General features: G+C 37.4%; 1 protein-coding gene across 1 annotated transcript in view; it reads right to left on the bottom strand.

The window, feature by feature from the left end:
* Nucleotides 1–215: 215 nt before the first annotated feature.
* LOC107559760 (DENN domain-containing protein 3) overlaps nucleotides 216–25069 on the bottom strand; it is a 33785-nt gene continuing 8931 nt past the window's right edge. The window contains exons 8-24 of the mRNA XM_016243698.1: nucleotides 24284–24502; nucleotides 23996–24111; nucleotides 23088–23243; nucleotides 21908–22004; nucleotides 21718–21821; nucleotides 20347–20528; nucleotides 18270–18800; nucleotides 13312–13571; nucleotides 13059–13229; nucleotides 10455–10584; nucleotides 9213–9320; nucleotides 5514–5653; nucleotides 4864–5024; nucleotides 3963–4102; nucleotides 2498–2616; nucleotides 1046–1183; nucleotides 216–965 (exon numbers count right to left, since the gene is read on the bottom strand). Coding sequence (XP_016099184.1) covers nucleotides 762–965; nucleotides 1046–1183; nucleotides 2498–2616; nucleotides 3963–4102; nucleotides 4864–5024; nucleotides 5514–5653; nucleotides 9213–9320; nucleotides 10455–10584; nucleotides 13059–13229; nucleotides 13312–13571; nucleotides 18270–18800; nucleotides 20347–20528; nucleotides 21718–21821; nucleotides 21908–22004; nucleotides 23088–23243; nucleotides 23996–24111; nucleotides 24284–24502 — 2976 coding nt within the window. The 3' untranslated portion in view covers nucleotides 216–761. The remainder of the gene's footprint in view (nucleotides 966–1045; nucleotides 1184–2497; nucleotides 2617–3962; nucleotides 4103–4863; nucleotides 5025–5513; nucleotides 5654–9212; nucleotides 9321–10454; nucleotides 10585–13058; nucleotides 13230–13311; nucleotides 13572–18269; nucleotides 18801–20346; nucleotides 20529–21717; nucleotides 21822–21907; nucleotides 22005–23087; nucleotides 23244–23995; nucleotides 24112–24283; nucleotides 24503–25069) is intronic.

Raw genomic sequence — 25069 nt, 5'->3', positions numbered from 1 at the left:
GTGACCACAGCTGCCCATAATTCCTCGACACACTTTAATAAGCGCACTGAGAGGTTCAGACGGGATTAAACGACATGACTCCTGATCTCTGGAGATGAAGATTACAAACCATAATCTGCACTCCGCAGATGGACTTCACAACCTTCAGTGAAACGAAACGTGTCGCTGCTCTCCTGAGACGTCGATATGAGAAAATAACAAACAATTATCCCTTTACAAATTCAAACAAATTTGTGTTTTCACATGTATAAAATACATGTATTTCATAAACTAGAGTGCTAACTGAAGCTAACTGGCCAGTTAAAACATCTTAAAACAAGACTTGAGTTGTTTGAGCACTAATACACACTTATCTCCCTTAGTTTGCTGTGAGCTCATTTAATAACAGTCATAAATCATATTCAGACAAGAACCAGGTACATAAATACTGAATATAACACTGAAGAATTCATAATAAATGTAGTGTAAAAATGTCCTTCCCTTCCATATTGACATTTCATATTCATGTAACAAGCAAATGAACACTTAAATGATCAAAAGAAAGTGAAAATGTGCATGTTTTGGCTGTAAATGTGCACTGTTTTTCATCTGGCAGTGTGTGCATGCACTGTGTTTCTTCATTCATACTGTGCATCTATGCATTTATGGTCATGTATCAGGTGTATTTCCTCTTATTTTTAAACACAGGCTTCACTTGTCTATAAATGTTCCATAACATCGGTTTGCAAAGTCTGAAATGGATCACATGTTCCGGCTGGTTTCTACTCAACTTTCCAGATGCCGATTTTGCCGTCGGCCCACGCGGCTCCGCTGAGCATGTACCGATCTTCAGCCGAGCACAGAGTCTGAACGCTGTCGTCGTGTGCCATCAGCTCCTTCTCCACCGTGTATCGATCCTTGTTCACCACGTAGATCTTGCCGCGGGTCTTCCCCTCGGCACTGCGACCGTGGCAGCCCACCCAGATCTGAGAGCGGGAGAGACTGTAATGTCAATCTTTATCTTCTACTTACACATATCGACAGATGAACGTGAGTGGTGTCTCACCTGGTTCTTGACTTTGATCATGCAGACGACGCCGGCGCAGTCTTTGAGCTGGATCCTGATGAAGGGCTTGTTCAGGTCTCTGCAGTGCCACACACACAGCTCACCTGCGTCTGCCAAACCCGCCCACAGCTGCTCCGACTGCAATCACATTCCCACCACAAGCCAATTAACACTCAGGTTCATAATGCTTTACATGAGTATTACTTTACAAGGGAGAGATGGGCACTGAAAAACGGGTGAAAAAAAAAAATCACAGACTTTCATTTACTTGGGCTGCTCAGTTATTGCAAAAAACACAATTATTATAATTATAACAATGAGATCGTAATTACTGTATTTAACATAATTACTTGTTGAATTTGGAAACATCATGCATTTATTGAAAAAAAAAATGAAAAAAAATTGTGGATTTCTTTTCACTATATATATATATATATATACAGTATATATATATATTAAAATTGTAGATAAATAAATAAAATAAATAAATAATATACACTTCAGTAAAAAATTTGTGGTCAGATTTGTTTAAAAAAATTCATACTTTTATTCAGCAAGGATGCATTAACTTCTAAATGATGCACAACATCAAAAGTGCCAGTAAAGACATTGAAAATGTTACAAAAGATTTCTATTTCAAATAAATGCTGTTCTTTTTCAACTTTCTGTTAATCAAAAAATCGTGGAAAATAAAACGCATCACAGTTTCAACAAAAATATCAGAATTGCATATTAGAATGATTTCTGAAGGACCATGTGACAATGAAGACTGGAGGAATGATGCTGAAAATTCAACTTTGATCACAGAAATAAATTATATTTTAACAGATATTCACATAGAAACCTGTTATATTAAATTGTAATAATATTTAATAATATTACTGTTTTTACTGCATTTTTGATCAAATAAATGTCGTCTCGGTGAGCATAAAATACTTTTTTCAAAAACCGACCCTAAACTTTTGAATGGTAGTTTAAATAAATAAATAAACATATATTTACATATATACACACACACACACAATTTAAATAAATAATATAAAAGTAGTTTAAAAATGTAAAAAACAAAAAATTAGATCAACACATAAAGCATTATCTATGTAGCAGTGCACTTCCACAAACTACCTAAAATCATAATTAAAAATCAAATCTGAATAATTTTCCACTCCAATTAGGAGCCACCCAGAAGAACCAAGCAACCACACAGCAACTTCAGAATCTCTTTTCTTGGAAATGATCAAAGCTGGTCCCCTCACAGCTCATCAGAGGCCAGAGACCCATTAAAACAGCCTCACACGTGTGCTTCATTAACGGCTTCCTCAGAGCGGCTCTGGACGCTGTGCTAATGAGTGCTGAAGCCCACCTGAATGGACACGCAGAGAACCGGACGAGCTCACGGCCTCGGTGAAACAGAGGCTAGCCGTGAGGAAATGGCAAAGTGGTGATTTTTACCTCGTTAAAGAGCAGGAAACTGCTGAAGCCCCTCGGCGAACTGTGCAGGTGATCTGGAAGAGACACCTTACGATGAACTGTGCCGTTCCTGCGCACTTCCAGCAGACAATCACGCCCACCTTTAATACAAAAAAATCAGTACTGAAATAATTTTCGTTTTGCTGAAACCCAAAGGTTATTCATTAATCAAATAATTAAAGGGTTAGTTCACCCAAAAATGAAAATTCTGTCATTAATTACTCACCCTCGTGTTGTTCGAAACCCGTAAGACCTCCGTTCATCTTTGGAACACAATTTAAGATATTTTTGATGCATCCCCACAGCTCTCTGACCTTTTCTGGACCTTGAACGTGGTAGAAAAGTACCAAGATGATCGACAAAGTAGTCCGTGTGACATCAGTGGTTCAACTGTAAAGTTACGAAGCTACGAGAATACTTTTTTGCGCAAAAAAACAACAAAAATAACGACTTTATTCCACATTTTCGTCTCTACTGCGTCACTTTGGATGTGCGTTCACGGCAGTACCATGACGCGAGCGTGTGGCGGCGCCGGCGCTGACCCAGTTCTGGCGTGATGATGTCATTAGCCACAAGTGACACAGTAGAGACGAAAATGTGGAATAAAGTTGTTATTTTTGTTTTCTTTGTGCAAAAAAGTATTCTCGTAGCTTCGTAACTTTACAGTTGAACCACTGATGTCACACGGACTACTTTGTCGATCATCTTGGTACTTTTCTGGACCTTGAACGTGGTAGTTACCTTGCTGTCTATGGGAGGGTCAGAGAGCTGTAGGGAAGCATCAATAATATCTTAAATTGTGTTCCGAAGATGAACGAAGGTCTTACGGGTTTCGAACAACACGAGGGCGAGTAATTAATGACAGACTTTTCATTTTTGGGTGAACTAACCCTTTAATCTTAATCTCATTTGTTTTATAATCCACACTCAAATAAAAACTGAACTGCATATAAACATTTGAACTGCACAGGCAGTTTTTAAATAAACCTTTTTAATGATATTATTATATTTCTACTCCAATTCATTATTCAAATGTAAACATTTAAAATGTGGCTGTAATAAAACTTGTTTTCATGACAGATTTATTCAAACACACATTCAATAATTAAGACAACAGGTTAAGTAAAATCATAATCAATATGTAATATAGTGCATATATTTAACAAAATTCTAGCTGATTAAAAGTCAAAATCTCAAAAGTAACAAAGCACAAAGTTTAATGCGATTATTAGATGAGAGCCATGCTACAAATGAAGTTTAGTGAAGTTTTGTTCTCGAATCAACTGAAAATATCACAGACTAAAAAAATCTTGGTTTAATTAAGTGACCATTTCGGTCAATGATTTAGGCCCTTCAAAACTGTTTTGGTTAAAACCGTAAATTCATTCATTAATATAATAGAAACGAGCATTTGTTGGAGTTGAAGTAGTACGAGAGGCAGACTTACAGCACCACAGCATGCCGTTATGGATCTGGATGGACTGCAGTCTGTCACAGGAGACTGTGAACTGTCGTTTGACCTGCAGCGTGGACACGTCCCACACGATCACACTGCAATCGTCACTGCACGAGTACGCCACCGTCTGACTGTCACAGACAGCAGGTCAAAAATTCAATTCAGTTAGCATTGATGTCTAGATTCTGAGAAATGCAGCATTACATCAGTTGCTCACCAGTGACTCCTCTGTAGTGAATGGGTGCCGTCAGAATGAGAGTCCAAACAGCTGATAAAAACATCACAATAATCCACAAGTAATCCACACCACTCCAATCCATCAGTTAATGACTTGAGAAGCCAAAAGCTGTGTGTTTGTAAGACACTAAATCCATCATTAAGACGTTTTAACTTTGCTTCCAGCTAAAATATCCACAATAACGCTTTCTCCAGTGAAAAAGTAGTCACGTCTGAATCAGGAGAGAAATCTGCACAGATCAAGCACAGCTCTAAACAAATATGTGGGTGCATTTTGATGTGAGAAACAACAGGAGATGGACTTTTTCACTGGGGGAAGCGTTATTATGGATTATGGACTGGAATTTTGCTAAAAGAGATGAAAGTTAAAACGTCTTAATGATGGATTTGTTTCTTATAAACACACAGCTTTTGTCTTCTCCAGATGTTAACTGAAGGACTTGGGTGGTGTGGATTATTGTGATGTTTTTATCAGCTGTTTGGACTCTCATTCTGACGGCACCCATTCACTGCAGAGCATCCATTGGTGAGCAAGTGTTGCAATGCTACATTTCTCCAAATCTGATGAAGAAACAAACTCATCTACATCTTGGATGGCCTGAGGGGGAGTTTATTTTTATTTTTGGGTGAACGATACCTTTTTTGTCTCCGTTACCTGAATTTGTCAGTTCTCTCCTCCAGGGCGATTCCCGTGACCTCGCCGCGATGCTCCGTCAGTTGTTTATTGCAGGAAACGCTCCGCGAGTTTATGATGTAAATGAACGAATCCGTTGAGCCGATCCACAGCTGCTGCTGGTTCACTGCCAGCATGCAATTCTGACAGGAGTGAAAACGAGTGTGTGTTAATACAGTAACCAGCAGGGGGCAGCACTACTATAAGTGCACTAATAGTTTCCATGACTATATGCATCACAGTAAAGTGGTGGAGTCAAAAAAAAAACAACACCCAAAAAACAAGGAGAAAAATTGTCGTCGATGCAGCATGCGGGGTAATGCACAAACAACATTTTGCTTATGTACAGGAGTATTTTTTGTATTATTACTGCATTTTAATGTTGTGGGGAAAATTTGCTTAATTGTCACAAAGTCAAAAATCTTAATGCTTTTAGATGCAGCAAATTGTTTGCAGTCTTTATACTAATGAACTATATTACTTGGTTGCTTTTATTTTAAGTATTTATTTTATTTATCGTGCATTGTCTTTTAACATATTGCTGTTGTTGTCTAATAATCAGCCTCTCATGTCTGATAAGTGTGAGGCAAGGAAACTCAGGTCATTTCATCTGTCTAGAGAGGGTCCCTCACCAGACGGGACTTTCCCACTTGAACAGAGTTGTGCTGCATGGACCAGCTGGCCGCGTCGAACACCAGCACCTTCCCATCGCTCAAAGCGCACCACAGCTTTGGGTTTCCACCGCCGTCCAGCTCCAAAACGCCCAGCTGCCCTACAAAACACACAAGCGATGCTTACAGGATGAGTCTCTGCTTCCATAACGATTCAGTTTCCTTCTGAACGGTGGTAAAATCCTCCCTGCTGTGTCACAGACCCCTTACCAGAAAACTTACACAATCTGAGGGAGGATGTGTGTCTACATACACTGACTGAGACCTACATCTGTGCTAAATAATAACATCCTGCGACACAATAAGGTCAATCTCACAAAAAAACATGACTAGATCTTCTGTTCTCTCTCTTAGGGGAGCTATTGTTTATGTTAGTTAATACATTAACTAATGTTTAACTAATGAACCTTATTGTAAAGTGTTACCAATGATTTTAACAGATGGCTTACAGTGATTAAAAGCTTCATTAATAAACCATTAACAAACATTATATAATGTTTAACGGATCATTAGTTAATGCTTACAAATGTCATTAAACTTCAAACGAACAAGCAATTTTTAAATTATATTCAGAAATTCCACAACGATTGAAAGCTTATTTGTTAATGTACTTTTGAATGCCATTAAACTTCACTTCACATATCTGATCTTTTTGTACATTTACAAATGCATTTTAAGCACTTCACAAACTATTAATGTTGACATATTCATTATTTTATAATCACAGTCTGTAAAGGTCTTATATTTGGCCTGCGTTTGTTGCGTATATTCAAATCGTAATAAATCATTTCTTAATTATTTGTTCATGTTTTTGCAGTACCCAATCTAAAGTGGAAACTATTCATTATTTGTAAATGTTTATAAACGTTTACTAATCGTTCAGTATCTTTATGTGCACTGGACTTCTAGCTGCTGTTTGTGTAATGGGTGGTTAGTTAGGTTTAGCTAAATGCTTGCTAAAGACATCCCGCACATTGTAATTTGCGTGCAAATCATGTTTTTATCACCTCAACACTTATATTAGCATACTACTGTATATATCATTACTGAACAGGATATTCCTTCATACATCAACAGGAGAAAACAAATCAGTTTTCAAGAAAATACTACTTCATTTATCAGAACAATGTAATATAAACAGTTTGAACAGTGTTCCCTCAAATTGACCCCTGACCTCTTAACCAACCCGTAAACCTACCCATTCCACCAAACCTGTCCCTAACCTTACCCGTATCGCCCCTCAACAGCAGCAAAATATCACATCTGTTAAAATCATTTGTAGATTTAGTGCATGATCATATGAATTAAAGTTTAATGGCATTTATAACCATATTGATTTACATGAAATAAGGATCAGTTAATCATTAAGAACGGTTTAATAAGTTTATTAGTAAACATTAACATTATCTCATGTTTCTAGCTATGTGACTATATATTAACTAATGACCTGTTAAACATTATATAATGTTTGTTAATGATTTTTTTATAAATGTTATTATAAAGTTACCAAACAGTTTATATAATAAAAATATGCTTTGTTGAAGTGTCTCTGAAGGAAATAATGCATTATTTATCGGCTTAAAGATATCGGCCAAATTTTCTTATCGGGCCGATACCGATAACAGAAAAAATGAGCATTTATCGGCCGATACCGATATGGTGGCCGATATATCGTGCATCCCTAAATAAAATGAAGGATCGATAGTTTTTTTGTCATTATGGCGTTATTCTCATAATAACTAATAACCACATTTGTCCCCTCATTCTTATTAATGTAATATAATAAAAAAAAAAATTTCATTTAAATGAGCATGAATTAAAGGCAGTACCACGTTATGTATAAATGCTTCACAAAATGAATAATAATATATTTTGTATTACAGTAATGACAGTTTTGGGGGAAAATATGCATAATTTTCATAAAGTAAAAAATCCTAATGCTCCTACAAACAAGCTTTTTTTATGCCAGATATATTTTCTTATTTCTTTCTCATGATTTTGTGGTGGAATATGACCTGTAAATGTTCTTGGCAGGTTTTAGGAGATCGTTTACAGTACGTCACTCCTCAGACGTGGAAAGAAAGCATGTGACTTTTACTATTGCGTTCAGCTGAACCAACAGGAGCAGGACGGTGTTTTTATGTTCCGCAACAGAAAGACTGAAAACTGATTTGTGATACTTATCAGAGTCATATGACAAGTCCTTGATCAACGGCTGACAGCAGTGAAACCGAACAAATCAAAAGCTCACAAGATTATGCCGATCATACCGTTGCCCTGGTCTAAAGTATAAAAGTGATATTATTCCACAGCTTAAATGCACTGAGTGGCTTTTTATTGAACCAGAATAATCACAAACATTTGAGGCTGCAGGATGTATTTTACATGACACAGTAAGAAATCACCTAGCAACTACCCAGAACACCCTAGCAACCATCTAGCAGCAATACCCTAGCACAGTGCTTCTAATGAATATTTACATTAAAGAATATATAATATTCATATATTAAATGAATCTAATTAATTAAATTCTAATGAAAGAATTAAAATGCTATCAATATGCAAACTAAACATATTTATTTTTATTTTGCCTCAATAACTACTGACTTTATTGATGAACATACAGTTCTGGAATAAAGTACATTAACTATGCATTAATGCAAAATTAATACAATTATATAAGATGCTTTTAAAACAATGAACTCTTGGAGCACATCAGATTTGAATCGGTAAAAAGTTCCAAACACATAATGAATCCATGGTTGATTCATTCAATACATCAATAAAAAGGTTTAAAAAGATTCTGTTTTGTTATAATTACAACAGAAACAATGGAATAGGCAGATATTGCATTGGATGAAACTTGCTTGGTTTTAAAATGCATTCTTCAGGAAATCGAAATAATAATATACTATATATATAAAAAAATGTATATATCCTTACAAAAACCCAAATAATAAAACCATTTTAAATGCAACAAAAAAAAGAAAATCTGTCTTCAGATGAGAATTCTTGGAGTATAATTGGAATCAGAAAAAGATTCCAGATGTTTATGGCATAAACTGATCTCAGCAATCTAGTCTCTGAAAGCACCCTGAAATCAAAGAACACCATAACCTGACCTGGAGTTGTGCTTGTTTAGCTTCGTTACGCCTTTAACAAACACGGTAAAGAATGAAGTGCTCCTTGAACAGAGGTTTGTGTTTCACCCAGTTCACTTACAGTACGTCACTCAGAGGAAATCATAATGACATTAATGCACAAGTCACGAGTCCGTCCTGAATGAGTCCAGTGAGGGCAAATATGTCGTAATCATACACTGGAAAGAAAATAAGTGAGCATGGAAACTCAGCCCTGGGCGGTTTCTGCAAATCTGATTGGTAAACCTGTTCTTCTCCATGCTTGCAGGATCGCACAGAAACATGTGAACAGGACACCGGAGTAACACACTACCCATCTGCACAACACCAGTGACACGTCTGTGGAAACACCAGGTGAAACTGGTTGATCTGGATGGGAGAAACTTGAACGCGAAAGCCACTTTGATATGAAACAAACATGAGTTTGGCTTTGCTCTTTGTCTTTTTTAAACAGATAAATACTGAACACTGCATTCCTTTCTTTATTCTGCTAAACACAAAAGGCATTCAGCAGACTTACCAGGTGTGTAGAGAAGGACATCCACCGCCTGAGGAGCCGTCTGGTCCAGAGACGGGTTGATCTTGTGTTTCAGGGTATCAGATGTAGTTTTAGGGACCATCATGGGCACTACAATAAACCCAGAGACAAATACAGTCACTAAATACTAAAACGGTCATTTATTATGTATACTCTGCAGTTTTTGTAGATTGCTGCTTTTAGGTCCAACTAATGCCTTCAGATTGCTCATTTATCGCAAATAATCAAAATCAGGAGTATTCTGGTAAATACTGAGATCACAAGGATTACATTCCATTTACTCGTTACATAATTAGTCATTTTCTCTGAAAGCATCATGCATTTATTGAACTTTAGAAACACTCTTTTTAAAATGTGCATTTCCTTTAAATATAATTGAAAAACAAAAACAAACATTTTGATAAATAAAATAAGTAAAATGTGTGTATACATACATATACACACATTAAAATATTATGAAAATAATTAATTAAAAAATAATATAAAAATAAGATATTGTTTAGATAAATTCTATAGATAATTATAATTGTATAACAATCTTGATTAATTACCAAAAAACGAGCAATTAATAATTTTGTTTTAATTGAGTGACAGCACTAACACACACACACACACATATATATGTGACCCTGGACCACAAAACCAGTCATAAGGGTACATTTTTCGAAGTTGAGATTTATACAACATCTGAAAGCTGAATAAATAAGCTTTTCATTGATGTATGGTTTGTTAGGATAGGACAATATTTGGCAGAGATACAAAAAAATCAACATATTGAGAAAATCGCCTTTAAAGTTCCCAAAATTAAGTTCTTAGCAATGCATATTACTAATCAAAAATTAAGTTTTAATATAGTTACAGTAGGAAATTTACAAAATATCTTCATGGAACATGATCTTAATATCCTAATGATTTTTGGCATAAAAGAAAAATCTTTTTGACCCATACAATGTATTTTTGGCTATTGCTACAAATATACTCCAGCGACTTAAGATTGGTTTTGTGCTCCAGGGTCACATATGTGTGTGTGTGTGCATACGTGCATAACTTAGACCCCAGCGACTTAAGATTGGTTTTGTGCTCCAGGGTCACATATGTGTGTGTGTGTGCATACGTGCATAACTTACAGTAATTATGCACGTTCAGCCATTAACTAAAAAGCCACAGTAAGAAATCTGGAGTAAATGTGGTTCTTCAGAACAGCACTTATTGAGTGATACACACCCTCAAGCTTCTTCTTGTCAAAGTAGGCCAGTTTGGTAGCTGCGAAGATGGCTTTCTGTGACTGCAGGCTGCCGACCACAGCGTCCATCAGCAGAGCGTTAGTCAAGGCCTGCTCCATGAACTGAGGGTCCTGTAGGACACAGATCACAGCACACATTCACACGTGTGTCTACAGCGCAGGAGAGACACTCCCGACCCTCAGGACAAGAGCTATTAATGTCACCACGCTTCATGTCTGAGGAGCAGCAATTTGAGAGAGTGAGAGCAACTCCACCCGAAACTAAACCCCACAGTACACAGTAAACCCCACTAAACTCTGACGCCTCACATCGAAACCTGCTGCATTCAGTAAAAACGACGACACTGTGTTCTTTTACACTCTGTTCTGGTGCTTTCAGTGTCTCGGTTCACAGTAAATGCTGCTCCACACAAACTCCATCTCTGCATGTCACTTATAATGTAGGTTTGGGAATGCAACGTCCGTTAGGACAGCTTTTTCACATTCACATGATTTTGGTGGGCCTAAGTTTTCAGGACTTTCAATTTGTAACAAGAAGCATTTATAATAAACCTGCTGTCAACTAAACACAGACTTACTCAATGCCGGCTTTTTTTGCCAAAGGTTTAACATTTGAAAGTGAAGAATTGAAACATATTAGTATTGTAAATTACAGTGTAAAATAAATGTATTATTAATATACTTATCAAATACATTTTTTTATTTTAAATACAATTCTATTATTACAATAATATATTTCTATAATTATTATGTTAAAGTAATATATTTAAATCTTTTGGTAGTCAGTAGTCTATAAATATACATAACTTTAAATAACGTAAAAATAATAAATAAAAATAAATTAGATAAAGACAACGACGTTAAGTACACTTCCACACCTTACAAAGAAAATAAAAAACCTACTATATGCTTTTATCTTGATTATCTTGTTTTCAAACCTTTTAAAAGCCAAAATCGTAATTGAAAATAAAATTTGATTAACACTTATCTGGTCTTAATTTTTTTATAATTAGAGTTAAAAATATATATAATAATAACAACAAAGAACAGTTTACAAGCAATAAAGATTCCAAATAAAACAAATTTTCAGCTGCAGCAATATGAGATGTTTCCTTATGACATGAAATGTTCATTATCACAATTCAAGTTGAAATACGACAAAATAATCATAATAGGCCTATAACTTATCATTTTTACTATAATTTTATATACAACTATAATATTTTGAGGGTTTTTAACGTTTAAAAGTGAAGATTTAAAGACATACTAGTACTGAAACTTACATAGTGTAAAATAAAATTACTAATAAGATATATTTTTATAAGATATAAATATAAATGTTTTAATAAATTGTGCGATTACAATAGTAATATATTTATGTTTTTATGAAATGTTCATCAATAGAACTCATACAGTATTACAGTTTATCGGTCTAAAATGGTAATTGTGCATTAACAGCTGTCAACCAGGTTGGTATGCAAATGAGCGGTCTGAACTTATTTACACAGCTCACTTCTTATTTTGGTCGTGCACGCGCACCTGCGTACCACTTATGTGCACCCCTCATAATAGGCCTATAATTTTTAGACCAAATTGTGCAGTCCTACACTAAATAAATAGTTTTAAAATAAAAACAATCCAAAACTCTTACTAAAAAAGTATTATATTTGTTTATCGGCATGTCATGTGACCATTAACCGACATATCAGAGAATGTGTGGTTAAAGGAACACGCCACTATTTTTGAAAATAGGCTCATTTTCCAACTCCCCTAGTGTTAAACAGTTGAGTTTTACCGTTTTCAAATCCATTCAGCCGATCTCCGGGTCTGGCGGTAGCACTTTTAGCTGCAGCTTAGCATAGATCATTGAATCTGATTAGACCGTTAGCATCTCGCTCAAAAATGACCAAAGAGTTTCAATATTTTTACTATTTAAAACTTGACTCTTCTGTAGTTACATTGTGTACTAAGTTGTGATTTTCTAGGCTGATATGTCTAGGAACTATACTCTCATTCCGGCGTAATAATCAAGGAACTTTGCTGCCGTAGCATGGGTGCAGCAGGCGCAATGATATTACGCAGCGCCTGAAAATAGTCCCCAGCTAGGTAACTATCATTGCGCCTGCTGCACCCATGCTATGGCAGCAAAGTTCTTTGATTATTACGCCGGAATGAGAGTATAGTTCCTAGCCATATCGGCCAGAAAATCGCAACTTTTCATTTTCCGTTGGTCTTAGTACACGATGTAACTACAGAAGAGTCAAGTTTTAAATAAGAAAAATATCGAAACTCTTTGGTCATTTTTGAGCGAGATGCTAACGGTCTAATCAGATTCAATGATCTATGCTAAGCTACAGCTAAAAGTGCTACCGCCAGACCCGGAGATCGGCTGAATGGATTTGAAAACGGTAAAACTCAACTGTTTAACTTTAGGGGAGTTGGAAAATGAGCCTATTTTCAAAAATAGTGGCGTGTTCCTTTAAATCATTGAAATATTAACTTGAAGAAAATATTTGATGTCAGAGGGGTTTGGCTGATCCAGGAGATGAATTTGGCTAAAGCAAAGACTGATGCAGTCATCAAACCTTATGATCATCCGCCATCTTCCTCCCGGCCCACATCTCTTTGATCATCAGGTGCCAAAGGTCACACTCCGATTTCAGATTGGCCTCGAACGTCTCCTTCCTGTGGGACGTTTTGATCTTCAGCGTCGGGATCCTCAGCAGAAGGAAAGGAGCAGAAGAAATCTTCACGTCCTGGATGAGAAGAATAAAGTCTTTCAAATTTGCAGTTAATGCAGAAACTATTAAAGCCGGAGCGATGTGAGCGAAACCTCACCTCAATATCTCTGAATTTGGTGATCTCGACGTATCCCGGCCGGCCCTCCGTCAGCAGGAAGAGCCTGCGCTGGGTCATGGCGATCTTCCCCACGCCGTGGCTGGTCTTCACTGAGGACGAGAGCTTGTAGACACATTCGACGGTCTCCAGGTGCTCCAGCACGACGGCCGGCAGATCCACATCCTGAGCCGCCGCTTCAGTCTCCTTCCAGAAGTTGTAGAAGAAGCAGAAGGTCTCTGGATCCACCTGCTTCTGCTGACCTGCGTGGAGGAGATATCGCAAACATGAGCACTTTACAGTAGATTGTGGGTTTTTAGATGCCGCGGACAATAAAATACGATCATCTTTGTGCAAGGCACCCATAGAAAAATATAAAGTAAAAAGCAGCTATATATTTTCATGTATAAAGACTCAATTTATACTGTGAAATTTAACATTTAGTTTATATTACATTACATTAAATTGTGAGTTTTTTCCCTATGCACTATACTGCATACATAGTGTACTGCTAGATGTATTATTTACTTAAATGTATTTTTATTATACATGTATTTATTTAATTTAATCTATTTTAATTATATATTTATCTATTGTTTAGTGTAATCTTATTTATTATTTATCATTTGTAAATTTTTTTACACTGTTTTCTCTAAACTTTGATATACTGATTAATTATCTAATTTAATTATTAAATATTTTACTCAATTTTTTCTTTATTTATTTAGTTGAATATTATTTTTATTATTATTATTGTTTTTTTACATTTTTATATTGTTTCCTTTAAACTTTGATTGTTTGAATGATTATCCAAATTAATTATATATGCATATATTTATATATTTTTATCTAGTTTTATGTATTTAATAATCTTATTTTTATTATTTATTTATTTTTTTAAATGTTTACACTTTTCTATAAACTTTGATTGATTGATTGATTGATTATCTAATTTATTTATGCATTCATTTATATACCAAAACGTCTCTTCTACATGACATGACACTATATGAAAAGAAGGAACGTCATTTAGTTTGAGAACATGAGCATGAGTAAATGATGACTGAATTATTGGAGATCTCGTGACATCTGAGTTAAAGGTGCTTTCTTTACTTTATGGCTCCAAGCAATAAAACAATATGGAAAATTCCAGTGAGATATATATAAATGGTACACAATACAGCACAAATATCTCCTTAAAACCTGAATTTTAACTAAAGCATTCTTCAAATGTTTTTAAATAAAAGAATGAGTATGAGTGTATGAGTATGAAATGCATTTGACACACATGACAAACACAAACCTGTTCTACTAATACCATCCAGGAACTGATGTGTGATGTGTCACAGAGCTTTAAACAGACAGGAAATGATTAACCAGCACTGTGCTACTCGAGCAAGTGAACACAGGACTAAAGCTAGGGGTTAAACACAAACTGGGTTAGAGACGGCAGCTCTGAATGTGGCCTACCTGAAGAGCATTCCTTCACGCACACACACACACATGCAGATACAGTACGGAGTCACACGTGTGCCATCATGCCGTGATGCTGTTAGTACTGATGGCACATGCAAACTATGCTTACCCTCCAGCTCAAGGTAAAATACAGACTGGGAGGTGGAAGCCACACCTGACAAACCAAAGCCATTTTTACCCCAAATACTAGAAATGCACGATACATCAGTGACCATATCACTATCAGCCAATATTAAAGGGTTAGTTCACCCAAAAATGAAAATTCTGTCATTAATTACTCACCCTCATGTTGTTCCAAACCCGTAAGACCTCCGTTCATCTTCGGAACACAAATTAAGATATTTTTGATGGATTCTGAGAGCTCTCTGACCCTCCCATAGACAGCAAGGATCCTTACATAATCAAGGTCCAGAAACGTAGCAAGGAGATCGGTTAAATAATCCATGTGACATCAGGGGTTCAACCGTAATTTGAACCGAGAATACTTTTTGTGCGCAAAAGCAAAACAAATAATGACTTTATTCAACAATTCGTCTCCTCCACGTCACCCTGTAAACAGTGTATGCTGTTCTATGTCAGCTGCACCACGCGGATACGTTTTCTACGTTGTTTGCGCTTTGATCTGAACGTAAACAACGTATCCGCGTGGCGCAGCTGACACAGAACAGCATATGCTGTTTACATTCAGTGGATAGTCTCCAAAATGGTGCCAGGGTGGCACGGAGACGAATTGTTGAATAAAGTCGTTATTTTTTTCTTTTACACACAAAAAGTATTCTCGTAGCTTCGTAAACTTACAGTTGAACCCCTGATGTCACATGGATTATTTTATCGATCTCCTTGCTACGTTTCTGGACCTTGATCATGTAAGGATCCTTGCTATCTATGGGAGGGTCAGAGAGCTCTCAGAATCCATCAAAAATATCTTAATTTGTGTTCCGAAGATGAACGAAGGTCTTACGGGTTTGGAACGACATGAGGGTGAGTAATTAATGACAGAATTGTCATTTTTGGGTGAACTATCCCTTTAATATCAGCATATTCCAATGATTTTTATCTGCTGGAATAGGCCGATATTGGAAGCAGATATTATCAGTATATTTTTACTCAGTATTTTTAATATATTCCAACAGTATATTCTATACAACATTTGTTTTTTACAATAATGGCCATCAACTGCTGCATCAGCCAAATTTATATAGCAGTACTATGAATTGAACCATCCATTCATCCATCCATCTATTTATCTGTCCATCCATTCGTATAAAAATCCATCCATCTACCTATCCATCTATCCTACCTGTCTACCCCTCCATCTATCATCTACCAGTCAATCTACTCACCCATCCATCCATCATCAACCTATCTATTGTATCTAACCATCCATCTATCATCTGCCTGTCTATCTACCCAGCCATCCATCTACTCATCTATCATCTACCTGTCTATCTACCCATCCATCCATCATCTACCTGTCTACCTACCGATCCATCCATCTACCATATACCTGTCTATCTATCTACCCATCCATCAATCCATCATCTACCTGTCTACCTACCCATCCATCCATCCATCCATCATCTGTCTATCTACCATCCATCCATCCATTATCTACCTGTCTATCTACCATCCATCCATCCATCTACCATATACCTGTCTATCTATCTATCTACCCATCAACCTACCTGTCTATCTACCCATCCATCCATCCATCCATCCATCATCTACCTGCCTATCTACCCATCCATCTATCCATCATCTACCTGTCTATCTACCCATCCATTTATTCATCATTTACCTGTCTGTCTACCCATCCATCCATCTACCATATATACCTGTCTATATATCTACCTACCCATCCATCTATCTATCCATCATCTACCTGTCTATCTACCATCCATCCATCCATCATCTACCTGCCTATCTACCCATCCATCCATCTACCATATACCTGTCTATCTATCTATCTATCCATCATCTACCTGTCTATCTACCCATTCATTTATTCATCATTTACCTGTCTGTCTACCCATCCATCCATCTACCATATATACCTGTCTATCTATCTACCTACCCATCCATCCATCTACCTGTCTATCTACCATCCATCATCTACCTGCCTATCTACCCATCCATCCATCTACCATATACCTGTCTATCTATCTATCCATGATCTACCTGTCTACCCATCCATCCATCATCTACCTGTCTATCTACCCATCCATCTATCCATCATCTACCTGTCTATCTACCCATCCAACTATCAATCATCTACCTGTCTATCTATCCATCCATCTATCATCTGTCTATCTATCTACCCATCCATCTATCCATCATCTACCTGTCTACCTACCCATCATCTACCTGTCTATCTACCCATCCATCCATCCATCATCTGTCTATCTACCATTCATCCATCCATCATCTACCTGTCTATCTACCATCCATCCATCTACCATATACCTGTCTATCTATCTACCCATCAACATACCTGTCTATCTACCCATCCATCCATCCATCCATCATCTACCTGTCTATCTACCCATCCATCCATCTACCATATACCTGTCTATCTATCTACCCATCCATTTATCCATCATCTACCTGTCTATCTACCCATCCATTTATTCATCATTTACCTGTCTGTCTACCCATCCATCTACCATATATACCTGTCTATCTATCCATCATCTACCTGTCTATCTACCATCCATCCATCATCTACCTGCCTATCTACCCATCCATCCATCTACCATATACCTGTCTATCTATCTATCCATCATCTACCAGTCTACCCATCCATCCATCATCTACCTGTCTATCTACCCATCCATCTATCCATCATCTACCTGTCTATCTACCCATCCATCTATCAATCATCTACCTGTCTATCTATCCATCCATCCATCCATCATCTGTCTATATCTACCATCCATCCATCCATCATCTGTCTATATCTACCATCCATCCATCATCTGTCTATATCTACCATCCATCCATCATCTACCTGTCTATCTATCTAGTTTTAATTTGTGACAGTTGTGCTAACAAAAAATAAAATAAAAAATGGCGTCTGAAAGTTGAGGTTGATGGTCAGTTTGTGTGTTATGTTTTTGACCAACTTCTTCCACTTTAGATGTCATTTCTAGCGAGAAATTAGTATTGACTGCAGTAATAACATATTCGCTTAGTTATCACCAAAGCTCCCTCTATTTTGTTCAAGATCATTAAACTATTAAACTGTCTCAGAAGTCTGTCTGAAATCAGTTTCGTGAGGTACCTTCGTACACAAGTGCTGCCTGTAAATTTAATTTCTGATAGGGCAGGAAGGCAACAAGTCAGCAGCCCAAGCTTTCAGATGCAGCCTTGGATTGCAATAACAGGAAAGGTATGATCTCTGTCAGTTTCCTTAGCCAATTAGTTTGCTTGTCAGTTTGGCCCAATCATACGACAGCTCTATGCTGATGTATGAGCTTTGCACTCACCCACAGTCAGCGCCTCAAACAGCCGCTGGATGGTGCCTTGATCCCTCACAATGCCCGACTCCTGAACGCGCCGCACAAAGTCTTCCACGTGCAAGTGTTTCTTGGGAAGTTCGAATCTCTTCACCGACCCGCCATCCACCGGTCGCGCCCGCTCCTGTTCATTGTCTCTTTTCACCCGGCTGATCAAACGCTTCAAATCGGGGCGTCGCTCGGCTGTCCTCCTCTCCTCCGCCGGTAGAGACTCAAGCAGCGCGTTCAGCAGCTCGGTAGGAAAGATGTCCATGTCCGTCTTATACAAGCTCTGGAAGTCTACAAGGGCATCCACGCGTTTCCCAGCAACAGAGTTCACCAGTCCCCGCAGGTAATAGTAGCGGGCCAGGAGGGCGGAGTCGTCTGAGGATGCTGCAGAGATGGCTTTGCTCAACTCTCTGATGAGATCATTGTAGTAACTCTGAACGTATTGGTAGGAGAGCGGGGGAGGGAATTCTGGGAGTTTAAAGGTTTTGATTGGCCTTGAGGGACTCCAGGAACCTGTTAACATAAAATAAAAGATAAGTGGCATGCACTATGACTTCGTTCAAAGTTTTATAGATGACAAAAAATCAAAATGGACCATTTAATTTCTTTCTTAAATCCAAATGAAAGTTTTATAGCTTTTAGTCCATGTCTATATGTTAGTGTACACCTGAAGGTCGAAAAAATAAATATATAGCAGCATATTTCTCTTCCAGGAAAATGAACAAAAATAAAATATTGATGACATCACCTGCTCAGGGCATATGCTATTTGTTATGAACAAAAAATCTCAGCAAACTTCCAAGGGAGCCTTAGGATGTCTTAAAATGTGTACAGAATTAATTTAATTAATATGAATATTATTATTAATAATATATTAATAATTTTAATATGAACAAATATGTCATATTAATTCTAATTATTAACTTAATTAAAATGCTAAAACATTCAACATTCCATCTTAAATCATTTTTTCTCTCAATAAATATTTGTTTTTATTGAAGAACAAACATTTGTTGAATCACAAAATGAATTGTGTTTGTATATACAGTATCTCACAGAAGTGAGTACACCCCTCACATTTTTGTAAATATTTTATTATATCTTTTCATGTGACAACACTGAAGAAATGACACTTTGCTACAATGTAAAGTAGTGAGTGTACAGCTTGTATAACAGTGTAAATTTGCTGTCCCCTCAAAATAACTCAACACACAGCCATTAATGTCTAAACCGCTGGCCACAAAAGTGAGTACACCCCTAAGTGAAAATGTCCAAATTGGGCCCAAAGTGTCAATATTTTGTGTGGCCACCATTATTTTCCAGCACTGCCTTAACCCTCTTGGGCATGGAGTTCACCAGAGCTTCACAGGTTGCCACTGGAGTCCTCTTCCACTCCTCCATGACGACATCACGGAGCTGGTGGATGTTAGAGACCTTGAGATGCTCAATAGGGTTTAGGTCTGGAGACATGCTTGGCCAATCCATCACCTTTACCCTCAGCTTCTTTAGCAAGGCAGTGGTCATCTTGGAGGTGTGTTTGGGGTCGTTATCATGTTGGAATATGATCCTCTCCGAAGGGAGGGGATCATGCTCTGCTTCAGTATGTCACAGTACATGTTGGCATTCATGGTTCCCATGCTAATAAAATACAACTACCACTACAACTGATTTTAATTGTTGTCTATGTTACAGACCTATATAATAACAGACGGCTGCAATAATGCTCTCTTCTATTGTCTGATTCAACTGGACGTGTCAAGAAACTCGCTGATTGGCTTGCGCAAGAACGCATCATGCGAATTTTCCACTGGAGTTGAAATTTTTGAACTTGCGCGGAAGACGCGATTGAGGCGAATATCGTGCGTTTGCGGCAAACACGTTGCGCATTTCGCGTAATTCGAGTCGCCTGGCGTGAATTCACCTCTATACGCGTCTTTGCGTTGACTTTGTATGTAATCTACTCGTGCCAATAATTACATTCGCGTCTGGTGTGAACACACTGTAAGACTTGTTTCAAAATATATGACGTGTTGTTAAAAGTTTAGCCAAGTTTCCTCACCACTCTGGAAAGTCATGGTCCCCATGGACGTCTGTCGTACCGGGACAGTGAGCAGCCGGTGATCCGCCAGGTTTGGCATACTCATCCCCAGCCTGCTGTTCAGGCCGTTCTCTGGTCGGACGTACTTGCGGTTGATCGCCTCCATCGTGGGTCTGCGTGGAGACTCTGTCATGGTCCTCATCCTGAGCAAAAGAGACAGAGACGTGTTTTAATTCAGCTCATTAATGTCAGATGATGAACTTCACCACCCAAACTGAATCGTAAAGAAATATTCTGTGTTGTTTTTAACCTAATGTCTTATACCGCATGTGTGACCTGCTTTACCACTGATAATCATTTCAATATGTTCCTCAATGAGTAGAAATGCATGGAAACATGTTTACAGTAAATACACTTACAGAGACAGCAGTTAAACGTGCAGGACCGTGAAAACTATGCCTGACTTTTTTTTAAGAAGTAAAACACTGGCTGCTGTGACAGAATCACTTACCAAACCTGTTAAGTTACAAGAACAATGCCAGAATAAATAATAACCCTGGTTACTTTTCCTTGGTATCTGTAACTATGCCAAACATGCAGTATAAACTGAAAAATCATTATAAAAGGTCATGTTACACTCTTCCTCTGAGCCTGGAGAATTAAACAGGACGTTTTTGTCTGCGGTGCCTTTCACATGTGAAATGTTTTCACTGGTACACATTGGCATGTAGGTTTACTGTGGATTTAAATATAGCTTTTAACTTCCCCTTCCTTCAATAGAAAGCATCACACTGAGACAGATTCATGCCTCATTCTCATCGCTGGACAGAGAGGGAATGAGGAGGTGATGATGCTTTTTGTTTCCTGCGATGACTAATTGTTGCCTGTATTTGACACCTATTTGTGTTCTCTGTCTCTGGTCACCAATGAGTTAAGCTTATTAGCTTTTCATCAAGTACATCCCTAATGCATGATCAGCTGAAAAGTAAACTTTTTTACGTGATATCCTGAGGACAACAGGAAGATGTGATGCAACTGTCCGTAAATGTTTACACTGCACACAGACATTACGCCTAGAGAAGACGTGCTACTGTACCTCAAAAAGAGGAATTAGAAATGCACAACTCAGATATCAAACATTTTCATGTTTGCACAATTCATGCAAGCTTTGCAATTCGTTTTTTTGACCTGCTTTCTTGATTGCTATTTACTGTAAATGCATTTCATTTATATGCATTGAACTGGTGACAAGCAAAATACCTGAAAAATAACACAATATTCATTTAATGAACAGAAACGGGACACAGACAGAGAGAGAGAGAGAGAGAGAGAGAGAGAGAGAGAGATGAGATGAAAGAGTTCATTAATGTTGTTGACTTTTATTTACTGTACCTGCGAGTCTCTGAGTGGATGTTCAGCTGCATGCGAGTGAAAGCATCATTCTTTTGGTTCAAACGGTCCCGTAGAAATGAGTGGAATATATGAGTGTCTAAAACCTACAAGCACACACACATGCATGAGTGAGTGGGTTTGGTAGAGAAGAACATGCTGAGTGTACAACCGGACGCGAGTATTTATTTACCTTCTTGTAGAACGTGTGATCGGTCATCTCTCTGGACCTGAGGAACTCCTCGCTGTTGAAAACACGATGCTCATAGTTCAGGAAATCACAAACCTCACTACAGAGAGCAGAAAAAGAAAGCATATGGATTTCAGAGAGCATGAAACAATATCACCGTGTTCAGATTTCAGCAGGAGAAATTGCAGGATGCTTCTGTTTAACCTTTAATAAATAAAATAAAACCTTTCAAAAAATCTTGTGTTTTCGAATAAATCTGACCACCGCAGAAATGACAGAATGTTTCAGTTCTGAATCTAAATGACAGCATTCTGTAATGAGAAGACTTTAACCAATCATAACTGAGGTCATTTATATATGACAGATACGTAGCCTGTTTAATTTTAACATTGTGTCCTAAAGTTATTTTACTTTTTTGAAAAAAACATTGCTTTTTGCAGTTGTGGCTTTTTAGAAGAAATAAAAAATTAAACGGAGAAGATTTTATTGTTTGTTGCCATCAGTGTTATTTTAGTATTATTTATATAGTATTTATTAACATTATTATCTTTTATTGTTATATTTTCAGTTTTTAGTGAAATATTAGTTTTAGTAATTGTGTGGTGTGATTTTGTGATTTTATTTGTTTTATTAGTTTAAATATTTCTACTTAGCTTTAATTTATTTTTATTTGTTTTAGTATTAGTAAGTTTAGTATTTTAAGTTGAAAGTATTTTAATTCTTCAAAGTAAAATTTTTTTTTTTACGTTTATTTCATGTCATTTCAGCTTTATTTAAATAATTTTTTAAAAATAGTTTTAGCTAACAATAACACATTTTTTACAAAATGTAAATTATAAAACGGATAGTTCCGGTCCTTGATTCTGATTGGTTGAGCCGCGTTCGAAAGCTGTCATAAATTACACTACAAACATACACCTTTGTTTACTTCTGTGTTTTCTCCGCTTCACGTCGTGCCTAACAACGTCCCTTAGCTGTTATAAATTCACTGTAAACACAGCTTCTTGGGGCTTATTGCTTTAATAAATTAAATTTAAATATAGTGTAGGACAAATTGTAAGGGGTCATAGAGAGGGTAAAGACCTGATCAAAAAAATATTAAGACAAAGAAATTCACAAAGAAAATAATATAATGACAAAAAGCATCATATGACATGAGCTCTAGAAGTGTTGAGCTCCAGACCTGAAGATGTTGACGATGAGCTCCATGGTGACGTTCAGGATGACGGTGTTGACTTTGCGCTGCCACTGTCTCCTGTGAGCGCGCAGCTCGTTGATGTCAGTGCGGCTGGCGGCGTGACACACATCCAGATCATACTGAAGCTGCAGTCCTTTAGCTCTACAGAAACACACACAAACACACTCAACACTGCAGCTCCGCATTCACACCACATCCTGAAACTGAACTAATGACACACGATCTGAGCCCTACAGCTGTATGTTTATGTTTTGGATGACTGTTTATTAGGAGTAATTATGTTCATTATTTGCAATTTACTTAATTGTCTCTGGGCTCCTTTGAGTTTGACGCTTTGTACACAGCAGGATCATGCTCAACAGCGTGCGTAAAATCCAGTGAATCACCCCAAATTATAAATAAGGGATGCCATGTTGTGATGAATTACAAAAACACCCTGTTGGTGTCTGTATTAAAGGTGCAGTGCGTCATGTTTACAATGTTAAAATACTGCCTTTTATTCCAGACTATCCTGAAAAATATAATGTTTCCACAAAAATATTCAGCAGCACAACTATTCTCAACATTGATAATAATCAGAAATGTTTCTTGAGCAGCAAATCAGCATATTAGAATGATTTCTGAAGGATCATGTGACACTGAAGACTGGAGTAATGATGCTGAAAATTCAGCTGCGCATCACAGAAATCAATTATATTTGAACATATTTTCACATAGAAAACTGTTATTTTAAATTCTAATAATACTTCATAATATTACAGTTTTTTCTGTATTTTTGATCAAATAAATGCAGCCTTGGAGACTTCATTCATTCACATTAAAAAATCTTACTGACCCCCAAACGTTTATACAATATGGCGTGCAAAGTGAAACAGGAATATTGAGTCTCTTACCGGAATATAAAACAATCTTTGGCTGTCAGTGGCACATCTGGAAGCTCAAGTCTGTTTGAACTTGAAGACGACACTGTTCCTTGGTCAATGTCTACAAGAACCAGATCATCCAACTCCTGTCAAAAGAAACAGGAAGCTGTCATCAACTGAGCAATGAGAAGTCTACTATACAAGTAAACTACTATTAGTGTAGTATAACTGATTTGAATGTCACATAATCATCTATGTGAAATGGAAAAGGTTTGGAGCATGCAATCAAACCAAGTACGATATGAAGCTGGTCCGTACCTCTGCGACCTCCTCGAAGTGGGACGTGTGGCAGCCCATCAGGAAGGCGGGGGGCGCCATGATGAAGTCCAGCATTTGGCGAGACAGGACGGGTACGAACGGATGCTGCCAGCGCAGCGGGTGAATGAAGATCATGAAGCATTCGGCGACTAGCGTGAGTTTGGCCCAGTCGGTGGACAGAAACACCACCCTCTGCTCCATCAGGATACTGCTGATGATCTGAGAGCAACAAAACCATCAAGAACTTTCAGTTGCTTTGAAATTATATTGGATATTTCAAGATGTAAATACATAAGCATCTCCTCTAAAATGTCAAAAGTTAAAAGGGTTTATACCAGTTTATACTGGTTTGGTCCCAGTCTAGGCACAAAATGCTTGTCTGTAAGTCCCAGTGTTATTTTAGCATTATTAAAGGGGTCATATGATGCGATTAAAATTTTTCCTTTCTCTTTGGAGTGTTACAAGCTCTTGGTGCATAAAGAAGATCTGTAAAGTTGCAAAGACTAAAGTCTCAAATCCAAAGAGATATTCTTTATAAAAGTTAAGAGTCAGCCACGCCTACCTAAAACGGCTCGTTCTAACACGCCCACACATATCTACCTCACTATGTGGGAAGATTTGCATAACCCCGCCCAAATGTTCACGCAAAGAAAGAAGGCGTAACTTTTATTTGCGCTGTAGTATTGTACTTTGCGCTGTGGATAGTCTTTCACCGTGGACGAAGCAGTCGTCACATGTGGTTGCCGCAAGCCCTCCGGACGCTCCTTCGTCGAATCCGCCGGCCGC

The sequence above is a fragment of the Sinocyclocheilus grahami genome, unplaced genomic scaffold, assembly GCF_001515645.1.
Source record: "Sinocyclocheilus grahami isolate Dianchi unplaced genomic scaffold, SAMN03320097.WGS_v1.1 scaffold697.1, whole genome shotgun sequence".
Classification (NCBI taxonomy): Eukaryota; Metazoa; Chordata; class Actinopteri; order Cypriniformes; family Cyprinidae; genus Sinocyclocheilus; species Sinocyclocheilus grahami.
Note: the sequence above shows the minus strand (reverse complement) of the source record. Positions and strands in the feature narration are given on the sequence as shown.